Here is a 13,812-nt window from a genome sequence, read left to right on the forward strand (position 1 = left end):
AACAAAGTTTTATTGTAGCAAAGAAATAGAACCAAACCACAATGTGTCCACTGATATGAAACATAGTTAAAGAATCTGTACATACCAGCTGTTTTCATCACTAATTAAATTTTGCTTCATTTTGGAGTGGACTATTTTCCTGTGTGGCCAGGATCCACTAGACATAGCAGAATAGTTTTGACTAGTTAATAGTGGACAGACACATTTCTTTTCCTCTGTTTTTGTGGTGTGGTGGTAGAGTGCTGGCCTTGGCCTGAGGAGATGTGGCTTTGAATCCTTTCTTGCCCATTATGATTGCTAAATAATCCTGGCTTAGTTGCTATTTTCAACTAAGTCTACATCAAACATTTGTTGTGGTTCAAAAAACCCTTATTTTGTTATTTTGATCAGACCAGTGGTAGTCACTTCATGACTCATAGCTTACCCATCTTTAAGTTCCTACTGTCGGAGCTATTTGCCAACCCCAAGCCCTACCAGGCAGTGACCTTACTCACTTTCCTGGGTCATTGAAAGATAATACATTGGATGGGAGCCACAAGTAACATATCAAAGAGCCACATGTGGTTCCTGAGCCACTGAATGTTACTGGTTTAGACAGTAATGGGATGAGTCCTGTGACTCCTTCCTACTTAGCTGGATTCTCTTGTGCTAAATCTTTCTTCAAAGGCAAAAGGCTTCCTCCAATGGCATCCTTGGATGGAGAAGTCCCTTTCTATGGCTCCTATCATCCCATTCTACCTAGTCTTTCTCTAACAACTTACTGGAAGGGTCTCAGGAGATTTTGCATGCTGAGAGTATTTCACGTTAATCCTCGGTAATTCTTATGGGGACAGTGTTAAAACAATCCGCTGTTATCATCCTCATCCTGCAGACTGGGTTAATGCTGGGAGGCAGTGGCTTGGCAAAAACAGTTTCCAGGGCTTTAATAGAAGTTCAGCAGGACTTCTGACTCCTGATTCCAACATGAAAAGTCATACAATCAGTCTCTCGACAGCTTTTTTTCTCTTAATGGCAGAGGGAACAAGAATAAAGCGCTTCGTATCTGATCAAACCTGTAGTAGGAATTGACGTCCTCAATATTTTCCCATCTGTTGCTGTTCAGTCAAAATTCCTCTCCTTGGTGGGAACAGGTAGCATCCCCGGTGTCTTCCAGCGTCTTATGTTTTCTAGCCATAAAGTACACTTCACTACTGCAAACTGAGGCCTGACTAAAGAAGTGGCATCCCTGTAAAAAGATTCTGTGAGAATTCAGAAGTTGAACATAGAGTGAGAGAAGACTTCAGGATGGTCTCTGAGTAGAGATGATGGTAGACCATGAGGACTTTTTTTGCTGGAGACGTATGTGGTAATTGCAGTCCATGGACATCTGGAGAGCCATAGTTTGGTCATCCCTGACCTAAATAAACATGACTGGAGGCTAACAAGAGACAGGATTCTCTTTAATTGCTTTTACAGGGTTATCATGTGCTATTTCCAGGAATAGCCTAACCCCCAATAGCTGCTTTTCCAAGACTGTAGTGAGAAGGCAGATTTGGCAAAGATTCCTTTCCACAAACTCTGCTTGAGAACGACGGGGTCTATGGTGCTGGGATGTGAATGGCCCATCCAAAGATCTTTTAAAATATCACTGGCCTGCCTTTCTTTCTTTCTTTCTTTCTTTCTTTCTTTCTTTCTTTCTTTCTTTCTTTCTTTCTCTCTTTCTCTCTTTCTCTCTTTCTCTCTTTCTCTCTTTCTCTCTCTCTCTTCCCTTCCCTTCCCTTTCCATTTTTGGCATCATGCCTGATGATCATTTCTCTTCCTTGGAGAAATGTGTTGTGCCTGGGAAGCACTGCTGAAAAATGTATATTGTAAGGAATCTGATTAGAAACATGTATTGTGATCTGTAGGAGATGCTGGCAGCAGCCAGGTCAGTCAGACCTAATCTATATGTGATAGCAGAACTCTTCACGGGCAGTGAGTATATTGACAATGTCTTTGTCAACCGCCTTGGAATTACCAGTCTGATTAGAGGTACCAAAAAAATGCCCAAGTCATGCTTGGAAGGATTGCTGTGGGATTGCTGTGTATGACTCAGCCTCTTAATATCAAACTAATTTTGTGTTTTTGTTTATCCTGTTCTTGTCTCCTTTGCAAATCTCTTCCCTTTTATTTTCCCATTTTTCTTTCATTTATGTTTCCATTCCTGGGTTTGTGCCAACTTCCATGCATTTTTTAAACTTACTATGTTCGATTTTTGCCGTGTGGCATTTTCCCTGCTGTCCAAATCCATGCCTAGCCTTGTGCCCTTTCTTTACTTCTGTTCTGCCTTTTCTCTATCTGTGGCTTCCTTGGCTGTGCTTTTTGCAGTACATGCTGGACACGGCTAGAAAATTGCGGCCCAATTTGTATGTAGTGGCTGAACTGTTCACGGGAAGTGAGGAGCTGGATAATGTCTTTGTGAATAAGCTGGGCATTAGCTCTTTAATAAGAGGTAGGCTTGCTGTGAATTGCTCTACTTCGTTCCTTGAGATTGTGCATGAAAGAAATGAGTTGGCAAAGTATTGATTTTGTATTGCTTGCAAATAATTAACAATGCATTCCAGGTTTATAACTTATTTCACAGAGCAAAGTTTGAGTCCAGTGGCACCTTTAAGACCAACAAAGTTTTATTCAAGATATAAGCTTTCGTGTGCATGTACACTTCATCAAATTCTTCTTTGGATACTTCTTGGATACACAGTAACTAAAGAAGTTTACATGTACAATAAAACTTTGTTGGTCTTAAAGGTGCCACTGGACTGAACTTTTGTTCTGCTACTTCAGACCAACACTGTTGCCCACCTGAATCTAACTTATTTCACAGTAATTCAATGCATTGTGATCCATTGTGATCCACTATAATGCAAATAGTGGTGATAGCTATAACTTCATTCCTGCAACCCGGTTGTTTTGTTGATGAAGTCTGCTCTTAAGCAAGGATACTGGAGTTGGGCTGACCATGTACTTCCTCCGCTTTGGAACATGAATTTCCCCCCAGCTTTCCCCTGCTTGCATTAGTCATGGTTAAGGATTATAATAACAATGTCCTTAATCATGATTACCTAAGTTCCTTCGTAGCTAAAAGCAAAACACTGGTTAAAAGGGAGCCTGGTTAACACAGAACTGTTTTTGAAGTCTGTATGTATGTAACCCTTAAGTATCATTAAGATAAGGAAAATTTATCCTTGATGAGATGGAGGCTGGAAAAGTAGAATTCTGTAGTATAGCACTAATCTCTTAACCAAAGGTAGGCCACTGGTCATTCTCCACCTACATTAGGCCTTCGTGGACTAGCTGGATTGTTGTTCTCATTGTGTCCCCCTCTTTTAAAAAAACACACACATGGTGTCCTTGTACTAGTGGCCCCCATGGCTGTAGCTATCAGCAAAGGCTGGAAAGAATTATTTCCCCGAGCTGTTCTAGTAGTTACGTTAGCGGCATATTTGCTCACCCGGAATGCAGTGAATGATTCTTCGTGTCTGTGCAAGCATTAACACAAGTCTTGTTCTGTAGAGGCAATGAGTGCATACAACAGTCATGAAGAGGGAAGATTAGTTTACCGTTATGGAGGAGAGCCAGTTGGCTCTTTTGTGCAGCCACGTTTGAGGCCTCTGATGCCAGCCATCGCTCATGCACTGTTCATGGATATTACACATGATAATGAATGTCCAATCCAGGTAAGCAGTGCGAATGGATGGCAACTGTTCGACAGAGGTTCCATTATGAATCCGAGTTTAGTTTAAAACATGTGTTTTAAGTAATGATTGTTTGGATGCCTATTTTGAATTGTAACTTATTAAAAATAGGTGCTAAACACCTCTTTAAGATGTGTTTAATTTTACTTCTGCTCCAGCAGCTAAAATGCTATAAATGACCTTTGAGGGTTCAGTCCAGAAGCTGCAGTGTGTCCTCTTGTAAATCTCTCGCTATTGAGCATAGTTTATGGCCTCCTTGGAAAGTTTTTAAATGGGATGTATAGATGTATATAATGCATTTGATTTTTATCTCATTTAATACATTCATCTGTTTGAGGCTTGGTCTGTACAAATATCAGGTACATAAGTCCTACAATGTTAGAAAGCATTTTCACAAACAGCTGGTGTGGAACAATCCTGTGTTCAAGTCACCCCACTTTAGACTGCAGGTGGGGTTTACGCCATTGTCCCTTCCTCAATGCAAATAACTTCCCTATAAACAGGAGAGAAGCATGTTGTAAAGAAAGCTAAACTAGAATAGTTCTCGTCATGCAGCTCTTCTTTGTAATACTTTTTAATGGAGGAATGTTGACGTTTGGGACTGCGCTGACACTCCAAAACTGTACAATACAAACAGTATTTTGCCACCATAATTGTTATTTGTGGCAACAGGCATTCTCCTGGACTTCTGGACTTTGCCTGTGACCTCCCACATGTAGCTTAGCCAAAAGACACTCACATAGACTAGCATGCCCAAAGGTGGCCAGTTATACCCAGGTGAGCCAAGAGCCTATAGCTGCATTCAAGATAAAACCATGTCTCATAAGGTGGGGCCAGATCAAACTGTGGTTAGTTGAAATAGCCAGTGCAATAAACTTCAGTGAGGCTTTGAACCTGGCTTGCAAAATCCCAGTTGACAAACCACAGTTTGGTAGAGTAGCACTATTTCACAAGGCCACTTGGCTACAGAGATGGAACAGGAAGGACACCCATACTGCTGGGAGGAGGGAGAGGAAACCAGAGACAGACAACCAAGTATATACCCACAAATGAGCCAGAGTTTGTGCAAACTGATTCAAACATACCAACTATGATCTTGACATCTGATGGCATCCTTGTTCATTCATAAGTTATTCCTACTGCATACATTAGGGGCTTACACCCAGGGGAGATAGAATTGCATAATTACAGTGAAGTACAGAGCAGAGTTTCATCCTTCAAGCCCAGGGACTGATTAGGACCCATTCCACACACATAGGATAATGCACTTTCAATGTGCTTTGGCAGCTAGATTATCCTGTGCAGAACAGGAAAATCTACTTCTAAAGTGCATTATCTATTGTGTGCAAAATAGGCCTAGGATAGCTGTGTTTAGGATTACATTGTCAGTGTCCCTTGTACACTGTATCGAATATCAAGCCAGGCTTTTTACCTTCTGTCTCAATATACTGCAGCAGATTATGAGCTTGTACCTGACAAGTATACGTATGGCGTATTTCCTTCAAACCTCAGTATTTTCTGTATATGATACGGTATTGCCTGAATAAAGAAAACTAGATGCTAGACTCGAGTAAATTTCTTTTCACTGCTTATTGCTAGCATCGATCTGCTTATGACGCCCTTCCCAGCTCGACGATTGTTTCCATGGCATGCTGTGCTACAGGGAGCACTCGGGGCTATGATGAACTGGTGCCACATCAGGTATGTATTTTATCATTAACAGGGTTTTATAGGCTTATAAATACAATTGCTGTGGTATTGGAACACGTATGTCACAATCTAAGAAACAGATTATTTTCCAATACAAAGAGATTGTACCAACAAAGGGCCATTTATTTCCTTAATCTTTAAACACTGGAAATCTAAGCTTTTCCAACATTTGTCATACACTTTTTAAAATAACTGCAAGATGACTAAATTGCTACTTATTTTAATTTGCAGATTTCTGTGGTTTCTGAAGAGCGGTTTTATGCCGGGTGGAATCCAGCAGCAGTGCCCTCGACACCTAGGGAAGTTAATTTTAAAACAGGGATTATAGCAGGAAGGCTGGCGATCAACAGACTGCACCAAGAGCTGGGAGCCAAAGGTTTTATTCAGGCAAGAAGGAGCCTGCGGTGGGAAGGTTGCCAACTGAGGCAACAGCTGGAGTGAGAAGGTTTAAGGATGCTGGAGTGAGGCAACAGCCCAGTGAGGAGGTTTAAGGAAGCCAGACACAGCTTTTTGAGAAAGCCCCCCTGCTCTGAAATTAAAAAGATACTACATTAGTCTATGGACCATGAGTCCAATGTAATGCTTGGCTCACGTGCTTCAGTCATTTGCACAAAGATCCTTTTTGTATTCCATTCCCTCTGCCCCTTGCTGATTAAAAGAATGCACAGTTCGTCTCTTGTCCAGGCTTCCCGAAACCTTCAAGCCCACTTAACACACCCGAGGCCAGAGTTTTCATAGGGTGACTTTCCCCTAACCTCAAACATCTCTCTCTTTTTTAAATCACTGTTAGGTGTTTGTGGATCAGGTCGATGAAGACATTGTGGCTGTGACGAGGCATTGCCCTAACACACACCAGTCTGTCGTAGCCGTTTCCCGGACAGCTTTCAGAAATCCCAAAACTTCATTTTATAGCCAGGAAGTTCCCCAGATGTGCATTCCAGGTAACATTGTTTACCCTTCAAGGCAGATAGTTTTATTATGGCCACTATATATGCGTGATGAAGTGGAATCCAATCTCTAAAAGTTTATACCACAGCCTCTTAATTTTTATGAACTAATATGGAGCTATCCAGCCTGGGCAAGTTTTGCATTTAGAAGTTCTTAAAATTTAGAATTAAAGCTTCTTCCTGACTTACTTTGTAATTGTTATTAGTTCTGAGACAAAATTTTCTTTTTGTCTTCCACCAGTTGGAGAAATCCGATAGGTCTCTAACATTGTCACCTATTGAATTGCTGCCTGTGACAGATGCCTGGGGAACTGCCGCACATGAACAGCTCCCCACGATTAGTGGGACATAATAATAATACCTATTAAATGTTATGGGACAAAGCAAACAGATTGAATTTGGTGTGATGGGGTGAGAAAGGGGGAAAGTCTGTCACCCTCAGACAGTGGGTCTCAGTGTAACCTCTTAATTTCTCACACTCACTTGAGGGGAAGTAGACACAATTGTGGCATGGAGGCCATGTGGTGTGGTGGTTAAAATGCTACATCAGGGTCAGGGGGCCTGGGTTCAAGTCCACACTCTGATGTGGAAATTTACTTGGTGACTTCCAGTCAGCCACTTCCAGCCTTATCTATCGCACAGGGTAGCTGGGAAGAAGGGAATGATACTGGGAGCAACTTTGGGTCTCCATTGGGAATAAAATTGGGGTTTGAACATCTAAACAGATAAAACCATGCCCTTGCTCACAATATTGTTCGACCTGCCCTCCTGAAAAATTGTGCTTCCCTCGGGAACTTCTCTCAGGCCTGTCCTGCACTAACTGTAAGGATAGCTGTTTTGATAAGTAGGGTTTCATAGCTGTCCTTCTCTTGCACCATCTCTAGGCAGAATTGAAGAGGTGGTCCTTGAAGCTAGGACAGTTGAAAGAAATGCTGGCCCATATAAGAAAGACGAGCACTCAATCAATGGATTGCCTGATTATACGGTTGAGCTTCGAGAACACATCCAGGTAGTTACGTCTCCCCCCTCCCCCTTGCTTTCTTTTGATTTCCCGGTAAAGCCGTAGGATTGAAGTGGTTTACTGAATTATGTATGTTTTTTTCTTCTTGACAGCTCAAAGAAAGCAAAATCATAAAGCAAGCTTCAGTTGCTACAAAAGGCCCCAATGAATTTGTTCAAGAAATTGAATTTGAAAAATTAACACCAGGCAGTGTGATTATATTTAGGTAAAATGTGAATACTATTTTATATATATAGAATGCTTGGTTGGCTGGCTTACATGGAGGGTATTTGAAGTCAGTGGACTAATAGGGTGTTGATCTGGTTGGGATTACACTGTTAGCTTCCAGGCATTTTTTGAGGGGTGCCCAGATTGATACCGTTTTTGTTTTGTTTTGCTAATATGTGTAGAGTTAGTCTTGATCCAAAGGCACAAGAGGCTGTGGGAGTACTGCGTAGTCACCTGGTCCAGTTCAGTCCACACTTTAAATCTGGAAGTCTTCCTGATGATAATTCAGAACCTATACTCAAAACGCCCTTCTCAGTGTAAGTATGTCTCTTCTGAAGCATAGAAGGAGTAACGGTCAAGTACAGGCAGAACAATGAAGCAGGGATTCCCAACCAGGGGTCGGCTGGAGCTCCAGAGGGGGTCCACGGTCTTTCCTCTCCTGTCTTAATGGACTCGATTGCTTCCCTTCCCCCTCTGAGTGCGAGTTCTCTCATGGTTTCTGCACCTGGGAGGAGATGGAGCCGCATGCGTACTTGCACCCTAAACTGCCTCCTATCTCTCCCTCCCTCAGTCCTTCTCAAGCTACCTGTTAACACAGGTGGTGATGTCACTTCCGGTGACATGTGGTTTCTGGAGTGTGTGGCAGGGAGGCATGGCCAGCCAACATCACTTCCAGAGCTCCTTGAAGTCTGAAAAATTATTTCAGGGGCTTCTGTATGGTCAAAAGTTTGAAAAAGGCTTTGTTAAGTATTAGACTTTCTCTGCAGTCTGCTTCCTTATTTCCCTCACTGCTTCTCATGTTCTCTTCCCCCACCCCAAATACTGCAGTCGGCAGTTGTGAAGATTAATAACCTAATAGTCTCTTCACTGGTTTCATCAAGTAGCAGCATATAAATTGTCAGTTTCTATCATGAGCAGTTTGTTTAGATGTGTGGGTTTACAACTGCAGAAGACTATGAGGAACGGGAATTGGCAAATAAGTCACTTTAATCCATTCTGTAAGTAACAGAGTCACAGGAATATCATATTATTTTCTCATTTGTAGGTTTTCACTTTTTGTAATACAATAATAAATATGTTTCTAGGAAAGGGGATTTTTTTAGAAGAGTAAATGTAACAAGTAAGTGGAATGAACACACATTTGCAGTAAAATCAGTATGTAGGTTCTTAAATGTAGATTGACTTCAGAGTATTAAGCACTCACTGAAATTATTGATGGTCAGTTAAAATGAGGGGGTTGGCTTGTTCAAAGTACCTGCATTTGCAGTCTGTTTTGCAGGATCTTGGATCATTCCATGGAAAGAGCTGATGACCATGACTCTTCCTTTTGCCCAGCAGCTGTTTCCAGTTCTGAGAACTTTTACTCCTCGCGTGGTGAGAGCCATGTGGGTAGAAGCTGCAGTGAGGAGGAGAAAGGAGACAAAATTGCCATTTCTGCTTCTTCCATCAGTGTAGCTCTTCAATGAGAAAGGCAGAAAGGACCAGTGTCTTTTTTTCTCCTTGCCCCTTCTCCACTGCTTCTTCCTAGCTAAGGTGGCTCCTATTCTGTGGGGGTCCCAAGATCCTGGAAATGTCTCTGAGGGGGATGAAGAAAGTGGGGGACATCAGCAGCCATTAGTGCCTTCCACTGAGAGTTTGCAGGAACCCACCAATGATTGCAGTCTCCATTTCTAAATTAGTTAGCAGGATTAATTGGAAGCTAAAGATGCCGCTAGTCCTGTCACATGCTTGTGTACCTTACATTATTAGGCCTTCATCATGTCAAGAGACTGTGCTTAATTGTAGGCTCCTTAAATACAGATCTAAGGAGTTCATACTGTATGATTCCCCCACCCCCTCAAAATAAATTATTCTGTTTCTAAAAAGAAAATGGTCCAAAAATGCTCAGCACAATATTTGGCTCTGTTTCTCAGCATTGCATCAAAGTTAACACTGGCAGACCTGAATCACGTATTATATCGGTGTGATGCTGAAGAACAAGAGGACGGTGGTGGGTGCTATGACATACCAAACTGGACATCCCTAAAATATGCTGGCCTCCAAGGTAAAAATTAATGTGCTGCTTTTGTTTCAAACTAAAATTGAATGTTTCTTGGGGGGGGGAGGCAGTATGGTATTGCCCAATCTTGGAAGCTAAGCAGGGTCAGAGGCCACCAAAGAAGACCCTGGAGAGGAAGTCGATGGCAAACAACCTCTGCTTCTCGCTGGCCTTGAAAGCCCTCTGCGGGGGTTGCCATGCATCAGATGCAACTTGATGGCGCTTTATACACACCCTGTTTCCTGGGTCCTGGCATAAAGGCTATCTGGCTGCTCACTAGTCCAGAGGCTCAGTAGTAGGAATAGGCTGCCTAAGGAGGTGGTGAGCTCCCCCTCACTGGCAGTCTTCAAGCAAAGGTTGGATACACACTTTTCTTGGATACTTTAGGATGCTTTGGGATGATCCTGCGTTGAGCAGGGGGTTGGACTAGATGGCCTGTATGGCCCCTTCCAACTCTATGATTCTATGATTCTGTGATAGTACCCCCATTCTGCTCACTGAAATCTCTGAGCAAGCAGCTTTTCCTTTGTATCACATTCTGGGTACTCCCTCCAGGATAAAGAAAGAACGTTTTAAAAAATTGAATCTCTTTCAGTAACCAAAACAAGGAGATAGCCAGAAAAGAAATCCTAACATTCATTGCAATCCTGAATGGAATTGAGCTCTTCTCCTAAGTGGGCTGATTTCACTGGAGTGTTGCAAGGAGTGTGTCTCATTTCAGAGATTATTTTGAAAACTGTGCTTTGGAACCAGGTGATATGGCACGACCTTCATGCAGGCTTAGGATGCATAGTGGAAGAGCACCAGATATGTCACAGTAGTAGGATGATGGTGGCAGTGGTAGGATGGTGGTGGCGCTGTGCCATGGGATCACCAAGAGTCGGACACGACTGAATTTATTTTATTTTATTTTTATTTATGGCTGAATGGCTGACAACAACAACATGAGCAGTAAAAGGAAAAGCCCAATTTCTTAAAGTGTACATTTAACTTTCCTTGAACGAAACCAGTACTTCTGCTACTCCCCCATCGCCATTGTCTTCGTTTTTGCTCCTGGAATTCTGATCATTCTGTTTGAAGTAGTCTCATGACCTGTAATGCAGAACCATGTTTCAATGGACTTTCAGGGTTAATGTCGGTGATGGCTGAAATAAGACCAAAGAATGATTTGGGACACCCTTTTTGCGGTAACTTGAGATCTGGGGACTGGATGATCGACTATGTCAGTGACCGGCTCATTTCCCGGGCTGAAGCCTGTGCTGAAGTAAGTGAAACAAACCCCCATGAGGCCCATATAGACAGAGACATTTTTTTAAAGCTGTTACAGCATTCAGTGGCTTATTCAGTGGCATGGTTAAATTCATTTCTACCCGTTTTGCTTTTTTGAAAACAGGTCGGCAAGTGGTTGAAAGCAATGTTTATCTACTTGAAGCAGATTCCTCGTTATCTCATTCCATGTTACTTTGATGCCATATTAGTTGGTGCGTACACAACACTGCTGGATGTGGCTTGGAAGCAGATGTCGAGGTATGTTTTAGGACCATTGAAGGAAGGGTGATTCATATTGTTGGTGGCTTATGTGCACACACAATATATCTGTAGTATTTATTATAGTCCTTTCTAAAAAAGTACAGGAGATGTTACTATGGACTGTAAGAGGCTGCATAAAAGACTACAGAAAAGGTTCCCTCTATCAGTTTTTGTTTGTTCATGATGTGGTCTCTCATCACTTAATGACTCTCAAATATTGATCAATTACCACCAAAACAGTTTGGTTAAAGGCAAAAATAACTTCCCTTATACTGCAGAATGAGATGACGTTGATACAGAAACCTCAACAGGAAACATAAATAAGACCAGAATTTCAGTCCAGACATCCTGCTGGGCCCACCTAATGTTTCCTGGAGCGGAACCAAATTGTTCCAGCCATTTCTGAATCTGTATTTGTAGCTGATCAATAAACCATAATAAAAGGGAAACAGCGTGTCTGCTTTCTCCATGTCCTTTGGTTTTATAAATCTGTGGCACATGTAAACAAACAAAGTAAGGGAGGGAACAGGATAAAGTATTAATATTATGACCTGGGGATTCCCGGGACTGCAGCCTTTTCAAACATCTTAAAGCTGCAGAAGATCCAGAACAAATGTATCACTTATTTGAAATTTGAAGAGATATAAGTTTGCAGTTGTGAAATAAATAGTGCTGCTTTAATTACAGCTTTGTTCAAAATGGATCGACATTTGTTAAACATCTATCCTTGGGTTCAGTCCAGATGTGCGGAATAGGAAAATATCCTTCTTTGCCACCTCTGTCTCCTGCTATTCAAGATGTTCCTTACAGGCTGAATGAAATTACAAAAGAAAGAGAACAGTGTTGTGTTTCTTTAGCAGCAGGTAAGCAAGAATACAATCCCTTGTCATTGATATCATTTTTTTATAAATGAGCATGAAGGTTTTGATCCTGTTGTAGGCAGCAGATATGAGGCTGCTGATATTCCATAGAGCTATAAGGCAGTCTGTAGGCATGAAATACATGTAGCGAAAACATATGTGTGGGAAAGACAACACCAGAAAAGAAATGGAACCTGGGTTCATGCCTCGTAATTATTCATCTCCTACTGAGAAGCAGGGGGTAGCAGTGGCAGTCCTGGATCTCTTGAAGATGCAGACAGCCCTTGGAATTATACTCTGAAATAGAAAATCTGCATTGTGTTGGTCTCTGCACAATTTATGCTGCAGCTTTGGGATGAGAATTCTGTTAGCAAACAAAAAAGGAAGCTTTTGAACTTCAGCCTTTTGTTGGTTTTGGAATTATGCTTTTTTGTAAGCAGAATAGCTAGTCAATTAATTGGTGAAGCAATATTTTAAACTAGATATTAAATATTAGTTTTCATCTTGTGTTCTCTCTCTCTCATTATTTTCTTAAATCACGTTTTACTTGATCTATCTTGTGTTTTTGGCTTCAGGTTTCTTAAAATATTTACCCTGAACTGCGTGTCGTTTGTAGTTTCTTTCTTTAGTTGTATTCCAGTGTGCTTTCCTTAGATCTTTCTTGGATGCTGTGTCCCATGCTAATGGAATTCTGTTGCTATAATGTCTGGTTTCTAAGTAACCCTCCACTCTCCTCCGCTGTGTGAATTTTCTGCTTTTAAAACATGCTTTCCTGGGTGCAGGAAATTCTAATACTTAACTCGAGTTTTATGGAAATTCCTTGAATATATGTTATGTTAACAGTGCACTGATGGTGATCCATTACTGTGCTGAGATGGCAAATGAATGTTTATGCCACACAAACAAAAAAAACCCTAAAGAGAAACTTCAACTATCCAAATGCCTCCATTTATTTTGGCGCACCTAAAGTATAAATATTTTTCCAAAGTTGTTCAGAAAATTCATGTAATGCAAGTCCCACGTGTTGTCACACCTACAGGTATCTTTTTAGCATTGCAGCTGTGGGCTAGGGTCTCTGTAAAATACAATGTAATAATAGAAGAGGAAGAGTTGGTTTTATACTCAGCTTTTCACTACCCAAAGGAGAATCAAAGTGGTTTACAATTGCCTTCCCTTTCCTCTCCCCACAACAGACACCCTGTGAGGTGGGTGAGGCTGAGTGACAGAACTTCTCTGTGAGAATAACTCTCACAGGACTGTTACTAGCCCAAGGTCACCCAACTGGCTGCCTGTGGAGGAGCGGGGAATCAAACCTGGATCGCCATATTAGAGGCTACCACTCTTAACCACTGCACCAAGCTTCCTCTCTAGATCCTTTTCAAAAGGTACACAGATGCCTAGTCAGTGCATTTATGCATATCCTACCCCCCAGTACACAAACATCATCAGTTCCATCCACTGTCTACCTTACACATATTTGTAGCTCTGCACCAATACTGCAGGTGGTAGTAACTGTGCATTGTGTGGTTTCCCAGTAGGATTTGCACAACTAGCCTACAAAAACAGTCCCAGGGATATGAAAGTATCTAGAAAGTAAACATCTTTAATGTCCAGTTTAGCAGTAAACAGGGACCATCTAGATCATGGGAATTGTAGTCCATGGACATCTGGAGGGCCGCAGTTTGACTACCCCTGATCTAGATGTTCACTTAATAGTATGCAGTCCAAGTCAGTGCATTCTTCCCAGAGTTTTGCCGGAAGGCATGTTTGGGACAGAATCACAGCA

General features: G+C 41.8%; 1 protein-coding gene across 4 annotated transcripts in view; it reads left to right on the top strand.

Annotated features, from left to right (window-relative positions):
- Nucleotides 1–13,812, top strand: part of AGL (amylo-alpha-1,6-glucosidase and 4-alpha-glucanotransferase) — a 50,859-nt gene that overhangs the window by 19,078 nt on the left and 17,969 nt on the right. For 3 of the 4 annotated variants that reach the window (XM_077332990.1, XM_077332993.1, XM_077332991.1), the window contains exons 13-24: nucleotides 2,347–2,470; nucleotides 3,532–3,695; nucleotides 5,313–5,414; nucleotides 5,655–5,810; nucleotides 6,214–6,364; nucleotides 7,255–7,379; nucleotides 7,484–7,596; nucleotides 7,781–7,915; nucleotides 9,512–9,642; nucleotides 10,764–10,900; nucleotides 11,030–11,163; nucleotides 11,854–12,029. In XM_077332990.1, the coding sequence (XP_077189105.1) occupies nucleotides 2,347–2,470; nucleotides 3,532–3,695; nucleotides 5,313–5,414; nucleotides 5,655–5,810; nucleotides 6,214–6,364; nucleotides 7,255–7,379; nucleotides 7,484–7,596; nucleotides 7,781–7,915; nucleotides 9,512–9,642; nucleotides 10,764–10,900; nucleotides 11,030–11,163; nucleotides 11,854–12,029 (1,648 nt within the window). Of the gene's footprint in view, nucleotides 1–1,886; nucleotides 2,011–2,346; nucleotides 2,471–3,531; nucleotides 3,696–5,312; nucleotides 5,415–5,654; nucleotides 5,811–6,213; nucleotides 6,365–7,254; nucleotides 7,380–7,483; nucleotides 7,597–7,780; nucleotides 7,916–9,511; nucleotides 9,643–10,763; nucleotides 10,901–11,029; nucleotides 11,164–11,853; nucleotides 12,030–13,812 lie in introns of all 4 variants that reach the window. The other variant, XM_077332992.1, reaches the window with a different exon arrangement.

This window comes from Paroedura picta, chromosome 4 (assembly GCF_049243985.1).
Source record: "Paroedura picta isolate Pp20150507F chromosome 4, Ppicta_v3.0, whole genome shotgun sequence".
NCBI classification, from domain to species: Eukaryota; Metazoa; Chordata; class Lepidosauria; order Squamata; family Gekkonidae; genus Paroedura; species Paroedura picta.